Here is a 25,577-nt window from a genome sequence, read left to right as displayed (position 1 = left end):
GGATAATTAGTTTTACATTATAATATATGGAAAAATGCTTTCCTTAACTATTCAACTTTGCTTATTAGGATTATTAGTGTTACATTATTATATACGTATTTGCTTGCTTGTCACATACCTGTCAACCTCTGCCGATAACTGCCCTTATAAATGATTATGATTCCCCTTACAAACCAACCAAAAAACCTTACAAACACCGTACGACTCGTACGAGTCGTACGGTGTTTGTAAGTTTTTTTGGGGGGTTTGTAAGGGGAATCATAATCATTTATAAGGGCAGTTATCGGCAGAGGTTGACAGGTATGTTGTCATATGGTCATTTTCTTTGTTGGAAAACTGACCAATCCTTGAAGACTTTGTAGCAAAACTTGATAAATGATCATTTGAACCCCAAATTAGCTCATTTTACTCGAAAATATTCCCCCCATTTTTTTCTTTAATTTTTTTAACCCCCAATATATTCTCGAAAAGTGCTGATAAAGTGCGACGAAGCGGTTCCCAGAAGTTAACCCCCTCAAAAGATAAAAATCTTTTGAGATGAGTGTGATAAATAACAACTCACGACTTGAGCACAGTGACCCGAACTCTTTCCGGCAAGATTGTCAACGGCTGGCTGCTCTGCGTGTAAAAATACGGAAGCAACTTTTCCTCAAAGTCGTGCCTGTACGCAAAAAGCGGCGCGTCCTCCTCGCCGTCCCAGAACGTCACTTCTCCCCGGTTGTAGTCCACCTCCACTATGACCCGCTCCAGCGCCCCTCGCGTCTGGAGCGGGGTCGGTGGCGAGGTCATGGCCTTGACCTGTCCGTCCCTGAAACACAGCGTCCAGAATCCGTTCTCGGGCCTGGCGTTGACCTCGGCGTCCCTGGGGACGGAAGACGAGGCCACGCCCAGCAGCCAATCCCGATTGCCGCGCGTGCCGACCGCCCAGCGATGGCGGCCGGGACCCAGCGCGCCGGCGCCCGCCACCTCGGCGCTCATGTGGAAGCGCTCCGGGTTGTCGGGGTAACACTTCATCTGGTCGTTGTAGCGAAAGGAAGTCAAGTCGTCGGACAGGATGAGGCACGGGTGGGCCGTGTTGGGGTCCAAGGTCACGGGGGCTGAAAGGCAGGAAATGGGGTGTATGTCGCTTTAAATACGCCAACTCGCATCCGCCATCTTTCCTGACACACTTACTGTAATCGATATCTTCCAATATTTTCTCCCACACTCTATACTTGAGATTAGAAAGATGGCCGCTGACGTCCATTAGGACCCCCCACATGTTGTCCGAGTCCAGTTCTGGGTTACTGTCATCACCACACATGCGTCTCAGTAATACGTCAGTTCAAGCCGTAAAAAAATATTGTGTACCTGTCTCGGTGAGCTTTAAACTTCTGCAAAGAAAAGACAATTAAGTTAAACACGTAAAAAGAATGTCGTTCTCTTGGCCACACCCACTAAGAAAAAAATCTGACACACTTGGAATGAGCTGCAGATTTTTAGCATGCTAGCGTTCATATTTTTTTAAATATCTTTGTTGTCGTGGGGCCGTTATGTCATTTTGTCGACGTGTACTAGCCAGTCAAGTTCTAAAAAGCTAGAAATGATCATCAATTTTGGTTGTGATGTCACAACCAGAATTGCTGGAAAAAAGTTGGGTTGTTTTTGATGGAGTTATTATGAAATGGTACAAAAAAACATCCAATTATGAGTGCCAAATTTGTTTTCGACATGTAAAATGACATTATTATGCATTTTCTTTTCATAGCATTGAGCATGCTGACTGCTGAGCTAATTTAAAACAGGTTGGGCTAAGTACTACGCATGAGAACTGTATATAGTAGCATGCTAGGCTATTGCCTCAGTAGTCAGCATGCTCGACTGCCGCAGAGAGTGAGAGAGGGATTCAAAAAGAGGTAACAATGACTAAGATTGCACAAAGATGCTACGCTAATTTGTGTCCTGCAACAGTTAAAATGTCATTTTACGCTAGCTAGTTGTTCTTTTAACGGTAAAAATGAAGGGTTTTTTCCCATTTATTTGATGGTGCAATTCAGTTTTTTTCCAGTGCAGCTGACCTTCAACATTATGATGTCATCTTTCTCGAGGAGCTGACGAATCACGGCGACGCTCTCCGCCAGCACGAGCGCCTCGGCCGCCACGTCGTCGAACTTGCGCTTGGCGGCCGCCATTTTCTCCTTCTCCTCCTTCTCGACCGCCGCCAAACGGGCCTCCTCGTCCCGGCTCAGCATTTGACGGAGCTCCTCGAAGTGGACCCGGATCAGACGTCGCGTCTCCGTCGCTTGTTCCTGCACAAGCGAGGTTCTGTGTTCAAATCCTCAGTTCAAATGGAGATACGAGTGACCCGACTCACTTGGATGTGCTGGAAAATGTCGGCGGAGGTCTTGTGCGTGGTTTTTTGCCTGTCCAGTTTGTCTTGCAGGCTCTTGAGGGACTGGTTCAGCTTAGCCTGAAAGATAAAAGCAAACATTTGGAAGTGTTTCAAGCCACGTAACGACGGACGGACGGACGAGATGAGCCACATTCTATGAGCGGGTGTTTGTCTGCGTGTGCGAATTTACAGAAAATGAGGGTGAGCTTCAAAAATGGATTAATAAAGAATGAAATTTGTGTCAGATTTGTCAGATGAACATGACCTGGATTTGTCAGATGAACATGACCTGGATTTGAACCCAGGACCCCAGAACTGGTCCTTTTTAAAATATATATCTTTTCAAGAAGAATAATGTTGCCCCCTTTTTTCCAGTTTTTTAGTGTCAACTTTTGGAGGCGTTTTACCTGGCAGTCGAGTGCCGCCTCCTCCACAGGTGAGCACGGGTGGTCCTTGTGCGCCTTGGAGCACTGACACACCACGCAGATGGGCTCCTTATCCACCAGACAGAAGAGTTTAAACTTCTCCCCGTGCTGAGGACACAGCAGCGTCTCCTCCAGTTCTCGGGTCTGCAGCACGGCCTCGCAGATGTTCTTCAACGTCAGGCTGGGGAAGCAGTGGGACTTGGAGCTCTTCTTGCGGCAAATGGGGCACTCCAAAAGACCCTTCTTCCAACAGCGCTCTTGGCATTTCCTGCAAAAACTGTGACTACACGACAGCACCACCGGGTCGGTGAAGATCTCGCAGCAGATGGGGCACGTCAGGTCCTCCTCCGAGAGCGACATGGTCCGCTTTAGTAGCTCCTTTAGAAGTCTCCCATGGTCAGGACCCCGTGGGAACGTCGTACGCTGCCTGGTGGCGGCGTGGGTGTCGCCGAGTTGGACGACAATACAAAAATGTGGCTGCTATTGAGAAGCAGGAAGTGAAGCGTCATTGGCTGCTAGCCTTCTGGTTACTTTGCACAACTTTGGAATGCGATCGCGCAGGATGCTCGTCAAGGTTTTCACGCGTGGCAGAGCGCTGGATTTATTACGCACTCCCTTTGAAACATAAATGTTTTGCTGCAAGGTTGATTCAGATGAATTTAAAGGCCGTGAATGAATTCAATGACTCCAAAAAAGAGTTTTTAGGTCAGCAATGCCCAAATATGGTAGTGTAGTAAAGTAGAGTATAGTGCAGGGACAGGGAACCTATGGCTTGGGAGCCACATGCGGCTCTTATGATGGGTGCATATGGCTCTGAGCTAAAATGTGGAAACGGGTGGTGAGAGCGCTGAGTCCCGCCCGAACGCACCAATAGGAACGTCACGTGGCATTTTTTTTTCATTAGTCTTCTGCATCCATTCTCATTGATACTCATTGAACTCATTGATATTCATTGATTAGCAACAGCGTAACAATGTTGTCAAAGGAATTCTGAGACTTGTTGTACTTTAAAAGTGATAAAATGACTAAAAAAATCATGTATTTTGACTTTTAAATTGTGAGTATGGCTCTCAAGTGATAACATTTGAAATTAGGAATTGTTTATGGCCCTCTCTTTCAAAATGGTTCCTGACCCCTGGTATAATATATTCATTCATTTATATTCTGAACCATTTATTTTCAAAAGGGTCGCGGGGGGTGCTGGAGCCTATTCCGGGCACCAGGCGGGGGTTTTGTCGGACAACCAATCACGCTCAAACTCATACCTAGGGCCTATTTAGAGTGTCCAAAAAGCCTTAGCATGGATGTTTTTGGAATGTGGTAGGAAACTGGAGTACCCGGAGAAAACCCACACAGGCCCGGGGCAAACATGCAAAATCCAGACAGGAAGACCGACCTGGATTTATCATGATGATCACTGATTCATACCTGTCAACCTCTGCCGATAACTGCCCTTATAAATGATTATGATTCCCCTTACAACCCCCCAAAAAACCTTACAAACACCGTACGAGTCGTACGGTGTTTGTAAGGTTTGGATCACGGCAGCCTAAAAAAAAAAATCATGCCATTTTCAGAAGTCCAAAAATAGCAATTGAAAAACAAGGAGGGGTTCTATTTTTTAATAGGTCAATCGAGTGTTTAATTTATTTATTTATTGACAATTTCCCCAAAACAAAAGAAGAATAGAGTTCGCGGAGTGCGTGAGAAGACAATGACAGCATCCATCGAATGCAGAAGCCACGCCTCCCCCCCCGGTTCCGCTCTTTGGTTGCCATGGTAATGACGTCAGCTTGCGCCACCGTTTCAGCCCAGTAGAAGCGTTTCGAGTGGGAGGCGCAGAGAGAGAACTGAGAGAATCTTCTACAGCCAGCCAACCAGCCAGCCATCCAGCCAGTCAGCCATCCTCGCTTCCCACCACCACCGTGTCCTCTTTCTCCATCTTCTCCAAGCTGACCTGTCCATCATCCGCATCCCAAAATGCGCGAAATTGTCCACCTGCAAGCCGGCCAGTGCGGGAACCAGATCGGTGCTAAGGTAAAGCTGCACGCCTCTCAAAGCTATTTTTAGGCGCACCCAGATTACTGCGTACTTGCGCGCGCGCGTGCGTGCGTGCATTCATTTATTCGTGGAAGCCATCCTCGCAGAATGTTCTAGAAGGACGCCCTTTTTTGCATGCATTTTTCATGTAAATCATAAAATCCAAAATGGCTGCCAAGAGAAACATTTTGTCATCATTTTGCTTGATTAAAACCAATTTTCATTTAAATCCAGTCTATCACCTTCCTCAAATCACAGAGCCCCTCCCCATTCTTCTTTTTCAATGACCGACTTTTCTTCCTATAAAGTATTTTATTCTGAAAAATGCACAACTGCACATCAATCGTCCTTTCATTGGTTTTATTATCCCACATGAAAAGGTTGAATTTCTTCTTCCCTGGGAAATGATGCAATTGATTTAATGCAATTTCATGGATAAAAATGATTTTTTTTTTGAGTGATGCTTATTGTCATCCATATTTTCTCATTGTGGGACCACCAAGTTCTGGGAGGTGATCAGCGACGAGCACGGTATTGATCCCACCGGGTCTTACCACGGCGACAGCGACCTGCAGCTCGACAGGATCAGCGTCTACTACAATGAGGCCTCTGGTAAATTAATTGAGTCAATTATGAGACAAAAAAAGCAGGGGATGTACCCCGGAATTAATAATAATAATAATAATCAATTACGCTATAGTCTAGATGCCCTTGGTCTTCTGTGTCTTGCTTTTTCATTGAAAAAGACCTTTAATTAAAAAAAAGGCATTAAATATACTGTATGCGTGCATCGTTTTTTGATGAAAATATACATTTTCAACGTAAAAAAGAATCCTAACTGTAAATATTCTCTTTTTATGATTTTAAAAAGGATTTTATGTTCCTTTTTTAGAAACATTGTTTGCCAAAATGGAAACTCTTTTAATAGTATCTTATAAATCAATGTTTTAATTACTATTTTATTTTAATACTACTACTACTACTACTAATACTATCCTACTTCTATTGACTAGAAAACTTGGTCATGTTTTAGTAAATTTCAGCTAATTTCAATGAAAAATTATTCTTTTTCACTTTTTTTTCATGTTTTTCTCCATTTAATACAAAAAAAATGTCAAAAAATATTTTGCCTCATTTGCTATCAGTGACAGACATTTAATCTATTCCAACGTGAATTAATCATCCATTGAATTTGAAATGCTTGTCTATTGCCGTCAATGACGAACTCAGAAGTGGTTTTATTTGGGCGACTGTGGCAATCTTTCCTAATCTGTCCACCTGGTTATTCCCGTTTCCAGGTGGGAAGTACGTCCCCCGCGCCATCCTGGTGGATCTGGAGCCCGGGACCATGGACTCGGTCAGGTCCGGACCCTTCGGTCAGATCTTCAGACCCGACAACTTTGTCTTCGGTAAGCCCCCGCTCCAAAATCCTCCCTGTTCGGTTCGGCGCCGTGGCGTCATGGCGTCATCCTCGGCTCGGCGCCGTGGCGTCATGGCGTCATCCTTGGCTCGGCGCCGTGGCGTCATCCTCGGCTGCCTTTTTCCAGGTCAGAGCGGAGCCGGCAACAACTGGGCCAAGGGCCACTACACGGAGGGGGCGGAGCTGGTTGACTCGGTCATGGACGTGGTGAGGAAGGAGGCGGAGAGCTGCGACTGCCTGCAGGGCTTCCAGCTGACCCACTCGCTGGGCGGGGGGACCGGCTCGGGAATGGGCACGCTGCTCATCAGCAAGATCCGCGAAGAGTACCCGGACCGCATCATGAACACCTTCAGCGTGGTACCCTCGCCCAAGGTCTCCGACACGGTGGTGGAGCCGTACAACGCCACCCTGTCGGTACACCAGCTGGTGGAGAACACGGACGAGACATACTGCATCGACAACGAGGCGCTCTACGACATCTGCTTCCGCACGCTGAAGTTGACCACGCCCACTTACGGAGATCTCAACCACTTGGTGTCGGCCACCATGAGCGGCGTCACCACCTGCCTGCGTTTCCCCGGCCAGCTCAACGCCGACCTGCGCAAGCTAGCCGTCAACATGGTGCCCTTCCCCCGCCTGCACTTCTTCATGCCGGGCTTCGCGCCCCTCACCAGCAGGGGGAGCCAGCAGTACCGCGCCCTCTCGGTGCCCGAGCTCACCCAGCAGATGTTCGACGCCAAGAACATGATGGCGGCCTGCGACCCGCGCCACGGCCGCTACCTGACCGTGGCGGCCGTCTTCCGCGGCCGCATGTCCATGAAGGAGGTGGACGAGCAGATGCTGAACGTGCAGAACAAGAACAGCAGCTACTTCGTGGAGTGGATCCCCAACAACGTGAAGACGGCCGTGTGCGACATCCCGCCGCGCGGCCTGAAGATGTCCGCCACCTTCATCGGCAACAGCACCGCCATCCAGGAGCTGTTCAAGCGCATCTCCGAGCAGTTCACCGCCATGTTCCGTCGCAAGGCTTTCCTCCACTGGTACACGGGCGAGGGCATGGACGAGATGGAGTTCACCGAGGCCGAGAGCAACATGAACGACCTGGTGTCCGAGTACCAGCAGTACCAGGACGCCACCGCCGAGGAGGGCGAGTTCGAGGAGGAAGGCGAGGAAGAGGGAAACTGAGAGCCTCCCCCCGACGCGCCGCCGCTTCGCCGACAATGCCGGACAGTTCGCGTCCCATCCGCCTCAAGTAGATTGGACGTCAGCGACCGACAATGGCGGCCAACGGCTCGCGCCGCCGTCTCACCTCGGCCCTCCATTTTCACTCCACGTTGCTCTGAGCCGTCGTTAGACGTTAGCTTCGTTCGGAATCATTCATTCGAGCCAGTAAAATGCATACTATTGTCTATTTCAGACCATACACTAAAAAAAATTCTATTTTAGACCATACGGTTCAATTAAATGTTGAAATCTCATGTTGAAATATTATTTTTGCAGTGGGAAAAAATATTAAATATTACTGGAAGATGCTTTCTTACACCCCCTGAGATTTTTCTAGAACTAGATGAAGCTTTTAGCTCAGTAGTCAGCACGCTTGACTACCACAGTGACAATGTGGAGATTTCTTTACATTAAAAATAGCCCAAAAAATAAAACATAACAATCCCGCGGCTGTCAATGTGTTAAAAAACATAAACATAAGTCAGTACGGTATTTTTTTCTGAAACACAGACGTATAACTAGCGAATTTCTTGATCAGTGCGACAAAACGCTAAAGTGAGTGATTCCGAACGAGTGAAGATTTTGCTTGTGGTTGTAAACGCACTAAATTCACCCTCACATTTGCACCCTCATATTTGCCATTGTTTCCCACCAAGCAAGTTTTACTGTGAATTAATAAAACATCTGGTTCAAGGTCACGTTTCGTTCTATTGCGTCACCTTACGAAAACGCGTCGTTCACCTAACGCGGTCCCATTTACTCATTTTATTGAAAATTTCCTCAATAAAAGTTCCTTTTATTGAGCAAAAAGCATAAATTAACTTGAAAAATAGGACCACATCAAAATGTATCCATAAGATGACGTGTAATACAGCGGTTGATCCACGCTAATTGTGTAAAAAATAGGAAGTGCCCTTGATTGACTAGACTAAACTGTGCACAATAAAAGCGTATTAAAGCCACTTGAGGAAAAGTTTTGGTGGCGAGAAAATACTGGCACGCCGACGTGTTGTCATCCAAGTGGGACCCCACCCAAAAAGGGCTCCTCAAATAAGTCTTTCCTCCTTGGGGAGCTTGAGCACGTCGGTGGCGGCCGCGGCGTGAGTGCCGTGCTGCTCCTCGGCGCTGGGCCGGTACGCGCCTTCCGTCTGCCGCTTCTTTTTCACCACGCACAGCAGCCAGCCCCCCACGGCGGCGGACACCACGGCCAGGAGGCCCAACGTGACCGTGGGGGCCACGATGGCCGCCAGGTCGGACCCCTGCGGGCAGAAAATATGGTTTCAGAATACAGTCGTACCTCTACTTACGAATGCCTCTCGGTGCGAACATTTCAGGTTGCAAATTGTTTTCTTTTTTTTTTTACACTTGAGGATGCTACTACAGTCATAACTCTACTTACGAATGCCTCTCGGTATGAACGTTTCAGGTTACAATTTTTTTATAATTTTTTTTAACAATTGTGGATGCTACTACAGTCATACCTCTACTTACGAATGCCTCTCGGTGCGAAAGTTTCAGGTTACACATTTTTTTCAATTTTTTTTAACAATAGAGGATGCTACTACAGTCGTACCTCTACTTACGAATGCCTCTCGGTGCGAACGTTTCAGGTTACGAATTTATTTATACATTTTCCTCGAGCAATGTAACCTGTACAATTGATTTTGGAGCACATTGAAAAACATTTTTCGCATCATTTTGGCCTTGAAAGTCATGTTTCTCACTTACTGTAGCATTGTGAGATCGGAAGTCACGGGATACAGTGCTATTCCCTGTAAAGAGAAAAGGTAAAGTCATCATAAATATAAGCAAAATTAATCTAATGTGATCAAATTTCAGAACATTCTCACTCATAATTCATGGTTAGTTAACAATCAAAATACAGTTTAAAAAATTAAAAAATAAAATGGTATATTTTTCCTTTAAAAGTGTGCAAATAGTCCATGTGCACTGTTGGCAGCATTTTATCTCCCAACAGAAGAGAGTCCTGAACATTCTGCTCACTGATACCGCAATTTTTTTTTTATCCGTTTGAGCGGTCATGTGATGACTCGGTGACATCACGAAACGACACGGTAACTTCTTTGAAGAGTAGGAGTAAGAGGCTTAGGAATGTGGACTACGCCGCCACCACCACATCACTACACACTCATCCGAATCCAACACAAACTGAGATATGAGAGGAGTAAAACAACATTAAACAGCTAAAGTTGATCCATTTTGTGGGGTCAGCAGCTAGTAGTTGCTACGATAGGGATTTGGGGGGAAATGGCAGAACCACTACAAAAAAAACCTCACACACAACTAAATCTGTAGTCAATAATTCACCTGGGCAAATACTAGTCAAGTTAGTATGGCCAAAAGTGCAACATGATAGCGTGTAGGGAGTGAGCAGAAATCAAGGAGAAGGACAAGAAGGCTTTATGAAATTAATTAAGGTTGATAAGCTACTTTGTTTCAAGTCAAATATGCGGTTTTCGTCATTTTTCAAACATTCGAGAGAACAAATGGATACTATTTTTCGGGAAAATGCTTCTAAGATGCATCTACTTTCAGTAAATTTATCAAAAGGCCACATTTTGATCCCTCCAAAAATCCCCATTCATCGTCATGGGCTCATTTGACATCATTCTTTCACATTCATGTTGCATTCAAAACACACATTCATAAACATTTGAAAAAGTTTTTTACTACCCCAAAATTAACGATAAACCACATGGACACATTCCAATACAAAATTCCTTCCTAATCATGTTGAATTCACATGTTCCCATTGAAATATATTCACAAAATATTTCCCACAATTCACATTTTTAACCACAAACTAGCTATTAAATCTAACCGACAAATTCAAATATTTCCACCATTTATCATTTTAACCAAAAACTGAACATCAAATCCAATTTTCCCTCTTTACCTATACTAATAATATTATTATGATTATACTACTACTATTACACTATTTACCTATACTAATAATCATTATATTATATTCCCATTTCTACATTTTGACCAAAGCTTGACCTTTGACCCACATCTGTCCTCAATTCCCATTGCCACATTCACATAAACATTCACATTTTTTCTTTCCACACCCATCACATTTATTCCTTCATTCATCTTTCTCCACCGCTTATCCTCAAGGCTCGCGGGGGGTGCTGGAGCCTATCCCACCTGACTTCATTCACATTTTGTCGACTCACCTCGTACGCAGTTCGTGCCAAGCACCAGCAGAAGAAGAATAAGGACCCTCCGTTGCGTGACGCCAGGGGAGCGAGGCCACCCGTCCATGTCTTGAAACCGGACAGGTGTGCGGGCGTGAAGCGGGTGTGGCTAGCTAGCTGGCTAGCATCAGCTGGCGTCCATTTTAGGATAAATCCTCCCTTGAGAAGCAGAGAGAAGTGTTCTCTCAGGGACTATTTTAAACAGAGACGAGGAACAAGCAGTGAGTCAAGCTTAATCACGGCAAAAAAAACACCAAAGATAAGTCCATCTGCAACAGCAGGTTTTGGGTGAGTGGCTGATTTGGTCGTAACGCGACAGGAAAAATGTTGATCATTCACAAAAGCAATGTTTGCACATTTTTCATCAGTCTGCTAACATGGAAGATGACACTAATTGGAGAACATTTGGAAAATATGCAGCAGGTCAAGTCTAGGAATGATGAGTTGAATGTTAATTAAGGAATAAATCACATTGTTTAGTGGTATTTTACTGACTATGAATATAAAGTAGTCATGTAACTGTAAAGAAAAGCATGTTATTGCAAATTGTTGGCTAACTGCAAAGATTAACATCTGATTTCCTTAGAGTTGAGTACATATGAGAAACAATTTACAGTTTTTTAAATGCATAAAATGTTTATAACATTCAATAGAAAGTTAATAGTTATTTACATGTTTGTGTTTTCTTTGAAATATATAAAATAAGTAAAAAATAAAAAGTAAAACAATAAAATATATAAAGGAACTTTTTGTAATTAAGAGGTTTTAGGCCGTTTTAGGGAAACTTATTACAATCCTTCCTAAACAATTCATCCACTATCAAAAATAGTTATCAATTATAAATCGACGATTCATGGGTTAATTATGGCACCACAGTGCTGGCTGTGTATTAATAAAAAAATCCTTTACACACAAAAGCTATATAAATAAGGTAAAGCATTGGGTGCCAGTGACGGAGATAGACGTCTAATACATTCAACTTCTATTCGATTTTCAGTCTCATACTATCAAAACTCACCATCAAATGGTCAAACCCATTCAGCACGCTGTTATGAAAATTAAGGAGAAAAGGAAAGAAAAAGAAACGCACCTGCTTTCGGAACAAGCGGTTTCCACTTTGGGGAAAGCAGTTTGAAGCGCCGATCACGTGACCCTGCTCGGTGTAACGTTACCTGAACGCACCTTCCTTCCTCGTACACTAGCACAGATCGTCCTTTGTGCAAAGTCCACTTAAAACGCCGCAGCTTCCGGTTACTTTTGCTACAAAATGACTACTCTGATGAAATATTAAAACTAATATATAGTGATGAGGCCTGTCTCTGTTTGTCTCTCTAGGTTTGTGAGCGTAAGGTTCGACTCTCACTTTGCTTTTGGACCTGACCACCTAGCAACCTGCCTCTTTATAATAATTGACTTGCGGGAAACAGCGCCCCTGATAGGTGGTCATTTGTCCTACACCACCCCCCAAAAATGGATGGCGACATTCCTGAAATATTTATTGGGATGAAAAACTGCAGCCAAGCAAGACCACGGTGCTCTAATCCGCATTTAATCCCCTCTCTGTAGGAAAAAAAACTAGAAAAGAAGGCAAATTAAGGTCTAATAATCTGAAAGAATATCAAATCTAAATCAAACATACACACACGTACATATACATATTTTTTTACTATTATAAATACAAAATTTAGATCATATAACAAAAATCTAATCATTTTTAATAGATGATATTTTTTTCGCCTACTAATTACCTCTTAAAGTGAACTGTCGCACTTCACCACAGAGTGGCGCTGCTCCGTAACAAGCGACCGGAAGCTTACCTTGTCTTCCGTTTAAGCGCAGGGAATCTTGGGTTAGGCTGTCAAAGCGGCGGGAGAGACACGCTCAAAACATTTGTATTTGTTTTATTTTATTTATTTCCACAAAAAAAGTAGCTTCGGTTTTCTACTATGCGACCGAACGTAACATATTCTGTTTTGTGAAAACTAAACCCTTCATTGTTTTAAAACCCGGTCGTGACTGCGTTTGCTTGACGACGAAGCGAGCTTTTGAAGGAATCCCCGGGAAAAGGGGCTTCACTTTGAGGAGACAGTTTTTGTACTTAGCATCGCCGTGCTAGCAAAACAAAGCCAGCGACTACAATCATGGCGAAGGTCCAGGTGTTAAATGTGGCCGTTCTGGATAACCCGAGTCCTTTCGGCAACCCGTTTCAGTTCGAGATTACCTTCGAGTGCATGGAGGACCTGCCCGAAGGTGAGCACCGTCGCTGTCGGACATGTTGTTCACATAACCGCTAACGTCGTCTACTTTCGGCTGGGTGACCTTTTGTTTAGAATTGTTGTCCCGAGTGGTGAATACAAGCGAATAGGCGGTTAAAATAATAATGGATACGGTGGTGTGTAGTCGAACGATTAGCTCGAAGCTAATGCCCGTAATTAAAAATGTTCTATCATCAAATAATTTGAAATTACATTACAATACAAATTACATCTATTCCGCCTACCCAAAACGGCACGTTTTACGTGTTTTAAAGTTTTTCCATGCCACAAAATGCTGTTTTCCCCACACAATGTCAGCCTTATTGACTTCCATTGACATTCAGTGCTAAATATCAAATTTATTTCAGATTGGATGATTAGCATGTTTTACTGCCATTCATGACATTTAGACGTTAGAATGATTGTTTAATTGCTTCCACCAGGCAAACTGAATTGAACGTCTCTTGCTGTCAATGGCAGCCAATTAGTTAAGAAACCAAAAGTGTTTTGAATAATGTTCTAGTAATTTCAATGTTTTTGTTTAAAATGTTCATACAAGACTAACTTGTTATTGACTAATTTCTTCATGATATAACACCCTTTTTGTGCCTTTCCAGACCTGGAGTGGAAGATCATCTATGTGGGTTCAGCAGAAAGTGAGGAATACGATCAAGTCCTCGACTCTGTCCTTGTGGGACCCGTCCCTGCTGGACGGCATATGTTTGTCTTTCAGGTGATGTTCGGCTGTGAAATTGTATTTTAATCTAGAGTATTAGAACAATTTGTTTATTAAAAACAGACGTACAAATAAACAGATGAAATAGCTGCAAAACAAAGAATACAAAAATATGTCAAGTATGAAAATCTAGAGTGCCACAAAAACCTACTAGAGCTATTATTCATAGTCACTGGAGCACTTTCAATTGTGTCATTGGTTCATACTACTAGCCTCAATTAACCGGAATTCCTATTCCCACTGTATTTTCTTCTTTACAGGCAGATGCGCCAAACACTGGCCTGATTCCCGAGAGCGACGCCGTGGGCGTCACCGTCGTGCTTATCACCTGCACATACCGAGGTCAGGAGTTCATCCGCATCGGTTACTACGTCAACAATGAGTATACAGACCAGGAGCTCCGTGAAAATCCACCCATCAAACCAGACTACGCGCAGGTCTGACCAAGTTTTACTTTTAACTCTCCCCTTTCCACATTCCACAAAATTTGACCCAGAATTGATGTTCCTTCGTGTGTGTGTTTGCAGCTCCAGAGGAATATCCTGGCATCCAACCCACGCGTCACCAGGTTTCACATCAATTGGGAAGGCTGCGCCGAGCGTATGGAGGACTCCGAGAACGTGGACCCGTCGTCCAACTCCATGCTCCCGCCGTCCTGTCTTCCCGGCAAAGCCCCACCCTTGGGAATACTACCAGACAACTCAATGGACTGCTTATAGAGACGTCCCGAGGGTTTTCTTTCTTTGTGGGGGTGTGGGTTGCAATGTTATAACTGTACAGACTCATTTGCCTTACAACTGCTCTTCTGTCCCTACAACTTTTTTTGTAGAATTGGCTGTGGTTCAAATTCTCTTCCCACCACTCGAATTTTGGATTTGGACCACGATCATTTCAGAACTGAGGTGAAATGCATTTATATATGGCAATATTTGCCATGCAAGTTGGCACTTGTACTGACAGATGTGGAAAAATCTGAAAAGTCACTTCCTCCATGTGTTGATTTTCTAATGTGTTTGCGATTTTGTTTTCCAAATAAAACTGTATTTGTATTTATGCGTGTGGGTGTTGTGACTCGTGTTTTTGTCTTTAAGGGTTTAGCAATTTTTTCACACCGAGAAACTACGATTTTTTAACAACGTATGAGTAATCCCGTATGTTTTCACATGTTGCCAAAAATAGAATGTGTCAACGTCACGCCCAGTCACAGAAAGATAGTGCAACAGTTGCTGTTTTGACTCCAAAATGCTTCCACAAAATCCCCATTCGCAACAATAGAGTTATTTTACCACCTTACACGTTTATTCATCAAATGTTTGACTTGTGAACGATTATTTACAACATCTGCTAAGTTAACACAAAAGGTGGAAAAACAACAGCTACCGTTACAATCGGTGCGTCTATTGGCTACAGACAAGCCTTAACAAAAGTGGCGGACTGTCCAATCAGAAATACGCAAAGGCTTCCACTGTCAAATCGTGTCCAATCAGCGCATGGATCACTACGCCTATCATCTACATCGGCCAATTGGAAGCCTTTGGGGGCGGTGCTAACTGGATAGGCGACCGGAGTTTCCCTTGCGTTCTAAAAGATTAATGGAAAGGCTCTGTCGATTTGGGAATTGTCCGTAAGACGGTCGGCTCCGGGGGAACCGTCGCACTCGGCCAGGCTGGCTTCTGAACGCGGGGGGATAAGAAAGAAGACAGCGGGCGAAACGAGGAATTAACCTGGATATCTTTGTTTTTCTGCCTAGAAGAAGGGGCCTGCCCACACAGTGCCTGCTTTCATAGGCCACTGTACGACTACGGGGGACGCTAACAGATTGTCACATAAACTGGAAAAAGCGACCCTTTTAACGCCCACGTAATTCCTTTGGATACGTTCCTTTATCGGAATAACTTTCAGAAAAACGACCAGTCGTCTTTTTTTCCCTTTGAATATTCCATATTTCACAAGCAACCTTAGATAACACGCATTCGCCGCTCCTGCTAGCCTGCTAGCGTGCTAGCATTCACCAAGTGTAGCATAAGACTCGGTGAGAGTTTTCCTGAAAAAAGTAAACGACGGAAAAGAGGAAACATATTACGAGGCGTTCGTTGAGAATGAGAACCGTCAGCTAGTGGGCGACCGACAGTTCTTTTTTTTTTAGCCCTGCCGAGTGGCGGTTTTGGGTTAACAAAGCTCCCGAAGTTTCTACCGAACCTCCAGGAGTCCGTTTGACAGGCTGCCATCATGGGCAACACGCCCACCGCAAAGAAGGGCAATGAGATGGAGAGTGGTGAGTCCATTCCCCCCCATATTTATACATGTCATTTCATGCCATTGTGATCCATTTGTTCATTCTCACCTTCCATTGAACAGAAGAGGATTTGAATCGTGTTCTCAGCAGATTTATGTGGCTAAAAACTCGTGATAAAATGGTCCCGAGGTGCATTCAGGGGTAGCACTCATGACAAGACAAGCAGCCTTCATTGACTTGGCCTCCACGTTGTTGTGAAAGTCGAGCCTAGGCTAATCATTAAACCCACTAATCTGGAGAGTCGGGGGGTCATTTGTCTTGTAGAAGGCCAAAATTTGAGTTAAAATAGTGGGTTTGGGATTGCAACGAGAACACCACCGAGCAGGACATTGCAGTCATATGATGCCCGTGCACTGATTCTCCACGGGCACGAAAGTTGGAAGCTAAGGAGTCTCTTGAACATCATGTGATGAAACATCTTCAAGAACAAGGCTGCTTGTATATCTCAAAGACAAAACTGCACAGGTCGTTTCTGATATATATCAAATATTCCCTTTGTGAGGATTCACAGCCATTCAGGTCGGTTGAAATACAGCAAGAACATTAGTACATTTTCTATTGTCACTTTTGGCATTTACTATGTGAATGCTGACTTTGTTACTATACCAAGGAAAAGCCACAGGGAGTTTATAAAGACGAAGAAGAAAAAAACGGGTGTCCTGAGTCACCACATGACCCAAACCTGTGGTGTATGAATAAAATTAAAAGAGGATGAAAATAAACAATAAGACGAGCAAACACATTAACAACTTCAGGTAGTAACAAAACCAATAAAAGGCATGATTTTTAAGGCTTATCTATTAAAAATGGCAGCATGCAACAAAATTGAGCAAGTATACATTCATTCATTTTCTGAACCGCTTGTCCTCAAGGGTCGTGGGGGGTGCTGGAGTCAATCCCAGCTAACTACAGGCACCAAGCGGGGGAACCCTAAATTGCTACTGATCTTCTGCTATAACGAGTACTTTTCCTCCGACACGGTTCACGGGTCCCCGGCGAAGGCCGTAGAGAACTCGGTGTTATGTTTTTATTCATAACACCACGAGTGACGCGCAAGTGAGAAGAGCTAGCTGCGAAATGAGCAGCGACTTCAAGTTGCTGCTCGAGCGTACGTGCGAAAGAACGGTCGCCGTTCCACATCTGAAACACTTGGCAACGGCACCCTCGTAACTGGCGGTTATATTCCTAAACCTGTTTACTTTTTCAAATTTGAGAAAATGACATGCAGATTGACACGGGTGCAAAATTTGGGTTCAGGCCAAACAAAGAAAGTTTGTATGTGTAAATAAAAAATAGCGGTCGTAATTTTATATTCATGAAGTTGTAATTTGCGTACTTCTTGGCAAAATTAAAACAAAAAATTGGACATTTAAAACCATCAATGGCAGGCTGGCAGCCTAAGGTAAATACAAAAATGTCCTCCATTAGTATCAACAGTAGTGCAAAATGAAAATGTACCCCATGACAACAATTTTTTTGTTACTTGTGGTCGAGTCAAACCAAATAGCGGCGCATCGGTATTTTTTTTAATCAAATATTACCTCCGGTCATAACATTTTAATACAATAGGCTCTTGATTTTTTTCTCCTTATATAAGAGGAGGGGGGCATTTGTGGTTTTGAGTGCAAAATAGTGTCGTAAAGGTTTGTAGAAAGACGTCGTCCATGCTTGAATAAGACCAGTCACGGGAAAACAGAGGCTGGGCCCACAGGAAGAAGCTGATCTGCTACAGGAAGTGAAAGAGCAGGCAAGTTCAACACTAAGCTTCCTAGCGGAGGGGGGTCCAGTCATTTGGGCTTTTAAATTTTTTTTATTTTTTTGCTCCCCCTTCAGACATTTTGATCATCTTGTTTTAGTTGGCCAGCGTTTATTTGATATTAGTGATTTTGAATTTACCCTTTTTTAGGTTTGGGTTTCATCTGATAACTGGAATAACATGCGATAATGTTAAGTGGTGGTTGGGGGTCCCAATCTGTTGCTAGGCAGAATTCTTACACGGACGATTAGGCCGCAGCTGATTTTGATTACAAAAAAAAACCACACACACACAAAAACGCACTTATTTAAAACATTTCAAAATACATTTCAATCAATGTACTTCACTGTTTGTTTTTGTTGTTGTTGTTTTTAGAATCTTATTAAAAGTGTTCAGATCAAGATTTTTTGTTGTTGTTGACACTTATCGTTTAATGGAAAGTTATTTCAATTATGTTTATTTTTTGTTGTCGAGTCAAATTTATAGCACTAAATCGTCTTCTTTAACCACATTGATATATAACTCAAAATGTACATAGGGAATAAAATAAACATTAAAATAAACAATTAGATGAGCAAACACATAAATTAATCCAAACCAAAAATTGGGAATGACATTTCAATTTTTTTTCAATATTCTAACATAAATTGCATGAAGTTAAATATGCTTCCCCACAGACTTTCTCTGCAATTTAGTGAGCTTCCTCCCTCGTTAAATGTTAATGGTCGTGTCCCAATATCATTCCAACGTTCCCGCGTCCTAATCGGTCAAGCGAGGCCAGGGGGGAGGGAAATGGCGATTGTTGGGGTGTGATCAATTAAGCCCTGGCATTGTACTGACACAGCTTTATTTTTTCAACAAATATTTCCATTTCAAACTCACTCACACATCAACGGATTGCTTTATTTCACGTCTTTCCATTCCGTCCACTAATACACTGCTGTGAATTATTTTTGTATACCAGCTAGGCCCCTCCCCCCAATGGTTCTGCATAGATCAATACGGATCCATGCTCGTTTGATGCGAGTGGGAACAGCGGGGGGGAGAACATGGTGTGCAGAATAAATATTGATACACACCCAGCAGAGGGTCCAGTTAATTCACGCGAGCGACGTTAACGAACGCCGTCGAAAGAGATTGAACGGAGACACCGCCGACCTGGAGACGTTGGACGGCCGCGCTCATGTGTGACCGGAAGAGCTCCAGGAGGCACGCTAGCAAGAAGGAGTCGTCGCGCTCCTCCGAATCCGCCTCGCGAGCCGCGGACTCGGCCGAGGCGCCCGTAGTTATCCCGGACGGTGAGAAATTTGGAGAGGAACCACTCGGTCGCTTCGCGTCAGGAAATTGAGCAACTTTCCAGAGAAATGTCTGCTCTTTGTTTACCATCCGCTTGTTTTGCTCTCAACCTGTTTATGTAATCCATCCTCTCTTTACGATGTTGCAACAGTTGCTCTTGGGAGAGTTTGACCAGGGATTTTTACAGTAAACCCTCGATTATCGCGGTTAATGTAGACCAGATATGGCTGCGATAAATGAAACACAGCGAAGTAGGGTCACCCCTATTAAATGTTTTTTTTTTTTTACTTCAGTGCTGAGTTTTAGTAGCAAGCGGAGGACAGGGGAGTGGCTTCTGAATTTTAGCATGGATTTTCACATTTTTATGAACAAAAAAAATGTAATTAACAAAAAGAAATTAACCCCAGGAAAAAAAACGTGATGTAGTGAAGCCGCGATAATCGAGGGATTACTGTACCTGGATTTTACCCAAATTGTCTTTAGCGTGGCAGTTTGAAAGTCAAAAAATGGGGTGTGTTTACTAATGGTTGAAAAGTTGGAAACTGCCCCTGACAGGCTGTGCGAGCCGATTTTGCCGCCGGCTGTTGTTCAACATCGATTATTCCGACAATCCCACATGATCCTGAAATGCTCGATGCGCTGTAGCTTTCCGCTACTTTACTTAAGCGCTTTGTGCCCTGCCAAAACATACTTTAGTTGTCCTTTTGATGCCTTGATGATTTACTTCCTCATCTTGACAAAGAAAACCAACGCCTTGTCCATCCTCTGTTTTTAAACCTGCTCAAAAGGAATGAGGAAAGACTGGTTATTGGCAAGTTTGTTCCCATAGAGAGCCGTGATTCGGCTCATAAAGATAAGGAGCCAAGAAAAATGTACCTCTGCATATAGATTGTGCGTGGTGTCACGTTGGGGGAATAATATCTCCGCAGGTGTGTCTTGGGCCTGCAGGTAATAAATACGTGGAAGTCGTTGTCGCTTGTGTGCTCGCTGTACGTCCTCTGAAAGTCAAACAAGTGCTCTGCTTTCCACATGTTGGCGCTGCAGTGATAGTCATTCCAAGTGGGCACAGGAAGTGGGAGTTGATGTCAGTCAATGTAAACTGCTTTTTAAGTACATGATGGGAAACTGCATCAGTGGTTTTGAATTATTGACTTACTGTTAACGGTGATGGACGTCTATTCCCGTCATTGGCACTCAAAAACATGATTATTTCAAATCCGGTTTATCTGATTTGTGTTCTTTGTGTCCCCATCACAGTGAAGGAATTTCTTGCCAAAGCCAAAGAAGATTTCCTAAAGAAATGGGAGAATCCCGCACAGGTAAGACAAAGATTAGAGCAAGGGTGTCAGACTCGGGCTGGTCCGCAGGCCGCTTTAACGTCAACTTGATTTCACGTGGGCCGGACCATTTTAGATATAATATTTAGATATTTTTTTTATAAATGGATTAAAAGAACCGGATTAAAAGCCCTGAATATTCAGTTTTTATAGATCTAAAACAATGTTCATTTTAGCTTTTTTATGTATTTTTAGATTTTACAAAATGATTTTTGAACTAAAAACAGAAAAAATGGATTAAAAATTACAAGTATTGATTTAAAAGGGGGGAAATCAGGAAATTTAATATACATCTCTACTCTTCATTTTAATTTGATCCTAAAACAGAAAGTCAGCACTCATGATTTACACACAAAATGATGCGGTGGGCCAGATTTGGCCCCCGGGCCGCCATTTTGACACATGTGGATTAGACTGTCATTGAAGAGCAAATATGCGTCGGAATTGGAGAAGGAGTCCGTGGTGTAAATCACCTCTCTGCCGTAATGGAGTCTTGACATTCTTCTCTGGTGTCCTCAGCAAACTGCCGGGTTGGACCACTTTGAGCGTCTCAAGACTTTAGGCACCGGCTCCTTTGGCAGAGTCATGCTGGTCAAGCACAAAGAGTCGGGCCAGCATTTTGCCATGAAGATTCTTGACAAACAAAAGGTCAGTTAATAAAAGTCCATTAAAGTGTGTTTCGTGTCAAAGCACTCTATGTCCAGTCTGATATGAACCTGTTTGAATAAATCTATATTTTTCAACAAATCCTCACTCGTGTCGGCCGACGTCTTCCAGGTGGTCAAACTGAAGCAGATCGAGCACACCTTGAATGAGAAACGCATCCTGCAGGCGGTCAACTTTCCGTTCCTCGTGCGACTAGAGCACTCTTTCAAGGTTGCATATTTTATCATTTGCTCCTTTTACTTCTATTTCACTCATTTTTGCATCATATTAAGCCTTTTGCACGTCTACCAACAGGACAACAGTAATCTCTATATGATAATGGAGTACGTGCCCGGAGGCGAAATGTTCTCCCACTTGAGGAGAATCGGTAGATTCAGGTAGGCTGAAGTTTGTCCCAAATCCTTCTTTTTTTTTTTTTATTCTTATGGATACTATAAATGGATTTTTCTCGCAGCGAACCACACGCCCGATTCTACGCAGCGCAGATTGTACTAACCTTCGAGTACCTTCATTCATTGGACCTCATCTACAGAGATCTGAAGCCAGAGAACCTGCTTATCGATCATCAGGGTTACATACAGGCAAGGCTGTTTGATCTAGTAAAGATATCTTTGATTTAACTGAGATGACTATTCGCTCCCGCAGGTTACGGATTTTGGTTTCGCAAAAAGAGTCAAAGGCCGAACCTGGACGCTTTGCGGGACCCCAGAGTATTTGGCACCGGAGATCATTCTCAGTAAAGTGAGTTATTTTTTAAGCATCATTCTTGAAGCCGCACTTGAAAATTCCTCACCACTGTTTTATTTCATGTTTTCAGGGCTACAATAAAGCCGTGGACTGGTGGGCTCTAGGCGTACTCATATACGAGATGGCTGCTGGCTATCCGCCCTTTTTTGCCGACCAACCTATCCAAATTTATGAGAAGATTGTATCGGGGAAGGTTAGTTCATTGTGGTTTTCCATTTTGCGGCTCAGCCATGTGGTTTCCTTACTTATAGGAGCTATGTAGGGACTATCTTAGTTGATGACTTTTTTTGGAACATCATTGCAGAGTAGTGAAGAAGCAGTAGCTCAGCAAAAGGAAAAAATGATTACCGTATTTTCTCGCATATATGCCGTATTTGTCGCCCAAAAAAAATGACGACTGAATCGAGGGTACGGCTTATATGCGCACAAGTTAGACTTAGCGTGCACGAAACAGCACAAGGCAAGACAATATGGTCATTTAATTCAAAATGGGGAAAAGGTAAACAGATAAAAGGCTTCAAATTCAATTTGACGCCTATGAATTTAATTCAAGAAGAAAAAAAATGTGTCTTGCATAAAACATGAAAAAACTCACTTGTGCCTGCCATTGCTCGCTCAGGGCGCCGCCATCTTACAAACTAGACAGCTACGGACATACTTCCTGGTTGTGCTGCTCACGTGACTTCCTTTTTGAATTTGCAATCCAGCAGACGATCCTTTCGATTCATAAAGTATCTCATAAATACCCGGTGCAATGATTTTTCTTAAGATTTTCCTTTCAAAGTAACACATTTGGAAAACCATGAATACATGAATATGGAGGTGAAAATTGTGAATCAGGGGCATCTTATGCGAGAGAAATTGTTAAATTCAACAAATTTGAAGGTGCGGCTTATACACAGAGGTGGCTAATATGCGAGAAAATATGGTAGCCAAATACTTGACAGCCCACCTCTCTTCCCTTTCTAGGTTCGCTTCCCCTCCCACTTCTGCTCGGACCTGAAGGACATGTTAAGAAACCTTCTGCAGGTGGACCTGACGAAGCGCTTTGGCAACCTCAGGAATGGCGTCAACGACATCAAGGGCCACAGGTGGTTCGCCACCACCGATTGGATCGCCATCTACCAGAGGAAGGTGAGTTGTTGCTGGGAAGCGACCACATTGCAAAATACGTGGTATCTTCATCTAAATGGATATCATTTCTATTCTGGGTTAGGGTTGAAATAGCTCATTAAAAGTGTTAATGTTTCTTTTTGTTTTTTTGCGTATTCTAGGTGGAGGCACCCTTCATTCCCAAATGCAAAGGCCCCGGCGACACCAGCAACTTTGACGACTACGACGAGGAAGAAATCCGAGTGTCCATCACGGAGAAGTGCTCCAAGGAGTTTTCCGAGTTCTAGGTTTCCATCCAACAAAGTCAAAGTTCCGGGAGGCGGGTTTTTTTGCGTGTGTCTGGCGGACTGCTTATTCGTACCATTTTTCTTCTTCTTCTTCTTTTTTTATTTTTATTTTTTCCGTTTAATCCCCCGCCTCCAGTTAGAAGCGGCGGATAAAGCAGCGAGGAAAGAGCCAACAGAAACCAGCATTGTTGCCTTTTTCTCCATTCTAATCCCAACTGTCACCTGTTCATCGCAGACCAGGGTGTCATCACCATGTTGTTAAGGTACCGGTTCTGCTTCTTTCCCCCCTCCCCCCACGGTTCGCGCTCTCGTTCCCAGAGCGGCGACTCGATTGTCTCGTCGAGCTCCAAGCAATACCGACCGAGCCCATCAGATGTGCCTATCGCGATGTCAACTAGTTGGAAAACTGACAGAAATTAAGCTTCTGCGTTAGAGCTCTCCGAATACATTTATCATCAATTACATTTTTTTTTTTTTTTTGCATTTTGCGTTGGTTTTTGTTGCAGCTTCCATTTTCTTTTAATCCTACTGGTAATCTCTTTTTTTGTCAACATTTTGATCTGTGCTTGTTTTCTGGTGTTAGAATAAACACGTCTATTATTTAAATTCTTTATGATATGTATAAATTTATCACAAACAGTGGAGATATAAAGTCTACACACCCCTTAATAGCGTTATTCGCAGGCTGGCATTGATGGCAGTGGACGTCCAATCCATTTTGACAGGGAGGGCTGACAGCGATCATTCCCAAATGGATTGAACGTCTATTGGCGTCAATGGCTGCGAGTTAACAATAAACGTGAGTGGTGTGGACTTTTTATCTTATCGCTGATTACAAATTATTTCACGGCCAATCGCGACTGAATTTTCAAAATTCCAGCGTTAATATTCACAAAACATTAATAATCGTTTAAAAATGTGCTTTACAACAAGCAGCACGGTGGCTTAGTCGTTAGCTCTGACGCTCGGGGTTCAAATCTTTCGTCCGGGTGTTTTTTTTTTGGTGACTCCACATTCCAAAAAAATATGAACATTGGGTTCATAGTCTGGACATTGTTTGTAAAGTGTCAATGGTTGTTTGGATGGATGTCTTTACAAGATTTTGAATGATTATGACAGTTTAATGATGACCTTTTTTTTTTCAACGTTATCATAGCCGTGAGTGTATAAATAAAGACTGCCCAGTTGGCAAACCTGACAGCGTCGCAAGATTTTCTGTACGGAACAAAGACAAAAGAAGAAAGCGTAGCAAAAATGTTCAGCAAATTGTGCCTGTGATTTTTTTTTATTTTTTATTTTTTTAAGTGTGCATGCATTATCGCTTAACTCCCCACCCCACGACATTTAACACTCAATTGTAGGTTATATTAGTTGGATTTAATATAACACTCGGAATACTTGACAACAGCTAAAATGGCCGCTGATTTAAAACAAAAGATGTTTTTAAGCGTCCGATCTTGTTTTAAATTTGGATGCGAGAGGGTTCCGTTGCTAGACTTTTGCGTCCACTTCTTTTTCTTTTTTTTTTTGACTCGCGTCGCTCCATTTTGTGACTTTTTTTCCCCCTTTTCCTAAACGAATGTGATTGATTTCAATGCAGGCTTAAGTCATCCATTTGGCAGCCTCATAATGTAACGGAGATCAAACGCTGGATGAAATTTATTTTGAATGTCTATGACTTGTCTGATCGTTTCAATCGCTTTTAGAAAATGACGTTGTTGCTTTATTAAGTGTTCATCCAGAAGCTACTTCAGGTATCTTAGCTAAAACATCCAATACTTTACAATCCTGTTTCCAACCTTCTGTACGAGTCAAAAAAGTGTAACGTACAAACGGTGGAACTCCAAAGTACACCCCAAAAATAAAACTTACAATTAACATTTTTTTGTTGATAATTAAATGTTACTTCTTGGCTGTCCCTGACGCCAATAGACGTCCAATTTTTACCCAAGCGAGTGTCCCTTTTTGGAACGTTGAACTTTGGGGGTCCACTCATGTGAAGTCAAGACACTGTGCGTATTGAATAGAGCACATTACGGTTATATTCAGATTTAAAGGGCAACGATACTTTCGTCATGTTGCGTCCCACATGCCTCTTGTCATGTATATTGTTATTATTCTTATTATTATATAAGATAAACACTAAATAAGTAAAATAAGTTTGATCTCATCCTTTGTCTTTGAATTAACATCCAGTTTCCGTGTTAAAACATAACACATTTTGCATCTGAGGTGTTTTAGGTTCATATTTTGTAATTGTATTTTCAAAAAAATAGCCTAAAGATAAAAAAAAAATGGTGCAACTAGAGCATCTAATCTTTTTTTTCCTCATGAAATGGGTACAGTGATTGTGTAGTCTAATGTACCTTTTTGGGGGGGTGATG

At 43.0% G+C, this 25,577-nt stretch overlaps 5 protein-coding genes across 9 annotated transcripts; 3 read left to right on the top strand and 2 right to left on the bottom strand.

Annotated features, from left to right (window-relative positions):
- Positions 1–268: 268 nt before the first annotated feature.
- Positions 269–3,583, bottom strand: LOC144088159 (E3 ubiquitin-protein ligase TRIM35). The gene is made up of 6 exons (XM_077618434.1): positions 2,779–3,583; positions 2,354–2,449; positions 2,058–2,288; positions 1,351–1,373; positions 1,174–1,286; positions 269–1,097 (listed from the first exon to the last, which is right to left on the bottom strand). The coding sequence occupies exons 1-6, from the start codon at positions 3,154–3,156 to the stop codon at positions 559–561; spliced, it is 1,380 nt and encodes a 459-aa protein (XP_077474560.1). The 5' UTR covers positions 3,157–3,583; the 3' UTR covers positions 269–558.
- A 1,013-nt stretch (positions 3,584–4,596) lies between these two features.
- Positions 4,597–8,173, top strand: LOC144088160 (tubulin beta-4B chain-like). Its single transcript, XM_077618435.1, has 4 exons — positions 4,597–4,833; positions 5,340–5,448; positions 6,135–6,245; positions 6,384–8,173. The coding sequence occupies exons 1-4, from the start codon at positions 4,777–4,779 to the stop codon at positions 7,439–7,441; spliced, it is 1,335 nt and encodes a 444-aa protein (XP_077474561.1). The 5' UTR covers positions 4,597–4,776; the 3' UTR covers positions 7,442–8,173.
- Positions 8,174–8,230: 57 nt separating this feature from the next.
- On the bottom strand, positions 8,231–12,102 carry LOC144088161 (protein crumbs homolog 3-like). Of its 4 annotated transcripts, none has more exons than XM_077618437.1 (4): positions 11,723–12,102; positions 10,684–10,896; positions 9,209–9,252; positions 8,231–8,739 (listed from the first exon to the last, which is right to left on the bottom strand). In XM_077618437.1, the coding sequence occupies exons 2-4, from the start codon at positions 10,769–10,771 to the stop codon at positions 8,527–8,529; spliced, it is 345 nt and encodes a 114-aa protein (XP_077474563.1). In that variant the 5' UTR covers positions 10,772–10,896; positions 11,723–12,102; the 3' UTR covers positions 8,231–8,526. The 4 variants fall into 4 exon arrangements, with proteins under 4 accessions (XP_077474563.1, XP_077474564.1, XP_077474562.1 ...); XM_077618438.1 differs by having other exon boundaries at positions 10,684–10,863; positions 11,795–12,102; XM_077618436.1 differs by having other exon boundaries at positions 11,795–12,101.
- A 385-nt stretch (positions 12,103–12,487) lies between these two features.
- On the top strand, positions 12,488–14,744 carry LOC144088517 (histone chaperone asf1b-B). Its single transcript, XM_077618979.1, has 4 exons — positions 12,488–12,954; positions 13,577–13,692; positions 13,956–14,132; positions 14,223–14,744. The coding sequence occupies exons 1-4, from the start codon at positions 12,846–12,848 to the stop codon at positions 14,412–14,414; spliced, it is 594 nt and encodes a 197-aa protein (XP_077475105.1). The 5' UTR covers positions 12,488–12,845; the 3' UTR covers positions 14,415–14,744.
- A 503-nt stretch (positions 14,745–15,247) lies between these two features.
- On the top strand, positions 15,248–24,391 carry LOC144088413 (cAMP-dependent protein kinase catalytic subunit alpha-like). 2 transcript variants are annotated; one of them, XM_077618810.1, is made up of 10 exons: positions 15,248–15,970; positions 20,301–20,362; positions 20,900–21,028; positions 21,158–21,256; positions 21,341–21,423; positions 21,501–21,627; positions 21,692–21,787; positions 21,864–21,986; positions 22,763–22,927; positions 23,068–24,391. In XM_077618810.1, exons 1-10 carry the CDS (start codon positions 15,925–15,927, stop codon positions 23,191–23,193), a joined length of 1,056 nt encoding a protein of 351 aa, XP_077474936.1. In that variant the 5' UTR covers positions 15,248–15,924; the 3' UTR covers positions 23,194–24,391. The 2 variants fall into 2 exon arrangements, with proteins under 2 accessions (XP_077474936.1, XP_077474935.1); XM_077618809.1 differs by lacking the exon at positions 15,248–15,970 and adding an exon at positions 18,811–19,045.
- The last annotated feature ends 1,186 nt before the right edge of the window (positions 24,392–25,577 follow it).

This window comes from Stigmatopora argus, chromosome 14, assembly GCF_051989625.1.
Source record: "Stigmatopora argus isolate UIUO_Sarg chromosome 14, RoL_Sarg_1.0, whole genome shotgun sequence".
In the NCBI taxonomy this organism is placed as follows: domain Eukaryota; kingdom Metazoa; phylum Chordata; class Actinopteri; order Syngnathiformes; family Syngnathidae; genus Stigmatopora; species Stigmatopora argus.
This window is presented reverse-complemented; position numbering and strand designations above follow the sequence as displayed.

What these genes read in the sequence shown, in the direction of transcription:
- LOC144088159 (XM_077618434.1), bottom strand. Translation starts at nt 3,156, where the DNA reads ATGTCGCTCTCGGAGGAGGACCTGACGTGCCCCATCTGCTGCGAGATC. An exon ending in AGGCGGCACTCGACTGCCAG is followed by an intron (nt 2,450 to 2,778) that starts GTAAAACGCCTC and finishes TTTATCTTTCAG; the next exon opens with GCTAAGCTGAACCAGTCCCT. An exon ending in ACATTTTCCAGCACATCCAA is followed by an intron (nt 2,289 to 2,353) that starts GTGAGTCGGGTC and finishes TCGCTTGTGCAG; the next exon opens with GAACAAGCGACGGAGACGCG.
- LOC144088160 (XM_077618435.1), top strand. Translation starts at nt 4,777, where the DNA reads ATGCGCGAAATTGTCCACCTGCAAGCCGGCCAGTGCGGGAACCAGATC. An exon ending in CTACTACAATGAGGCCTCTG is followed by an intron (nt 5,449 to 6,134) that starts GTAAATTAATTG and finishes TCCCGTTTCCAG; the next exon opens with GTGGGAAGTACGTCCCCCGC. An exon ending in ACCCGACAACTTTGTCTTCG is followed by an intron (nt 6,246 to 6,383) that starts GTAAGCCCCCGC and finishes GCCTTTTTCCAG; the next exon opens with GTCAGAGCGGAGCCGGCAAC.
- LOC144088161 (XM_077618437.1), bottom strand. Translation starts at nt 10,771, where the DNA reads ATGGACGGGTGGCCTCGCTCCCCTGGCGTCACGCAACGGAGGGTCCTT. An exon ending in TGGCACGAACTGCGTACGAG is followed by an intron (nt 9,253 to 10,683) that starts GTGAGTCGACAA and finishes TTCTCTTTACAG; the next exon opens with GGAATAGCACTGTATCCCGT. An exon ending in TCCGATCTCACAATGCTACA is followed by an intron (nt 8,740 to 9,208) that starts GTAAGTGAGAAA and finishes TTCTGCCCGCAG; the next exon opens with GGGTCCGACCTGGCGGCCAT.
- LOC144088517 (XM_077618979.1), top strand. Translation starts at nt 12,846, where the DNA reads ATGGCGAAGGTCCAGGTGTTAAATGTGGCCGTTCTGGATAACCCGAGT. An exon ending in CATGGAGGACCTGCCCGAAG is followed by an intron (nt 12,955 to 13,576) that starts GTGAGCACCGTC and finishes GTGCCTTTCCAG; the next exon opens with ACCTGGAGTGGAAGATCATC. An exon ending in GGCATATGTTTGTCTTTCAG is followed by an intron (nt 13,693 to 13,955) that starts GTGATGTTCGGC and finishes TCTTCTTTACAG; the next exon opens with GCAGATGCGCCAAACACTGG.
- LOC144088413 (XM_077618809.1), top strand. Translation starts at nt 18,931, where the DNA reads ATGTGTGACCGGAAGAGCTCCAGGAGGCACGCTAGCAAGAAGGAGTCG. An exon ending in AGGAGAATCGGTAGATTCAG is followed by an intron (nt 21,424 to 21,500) that starts GTAGGCTGAAGT and finishes TTTTTCTCGCAG; the next exon opens with CGAACCACACGCCCGATTCT. An exon ending in TCGCCATCTACCAGAGGAAG is followed by an intron (nt 22,928 to 23,067) that starts GTGAGTTGTTGC and finishes TGCGTATTCTAG; the next exon opens with GTGGAGGCACCCTTCATTCC.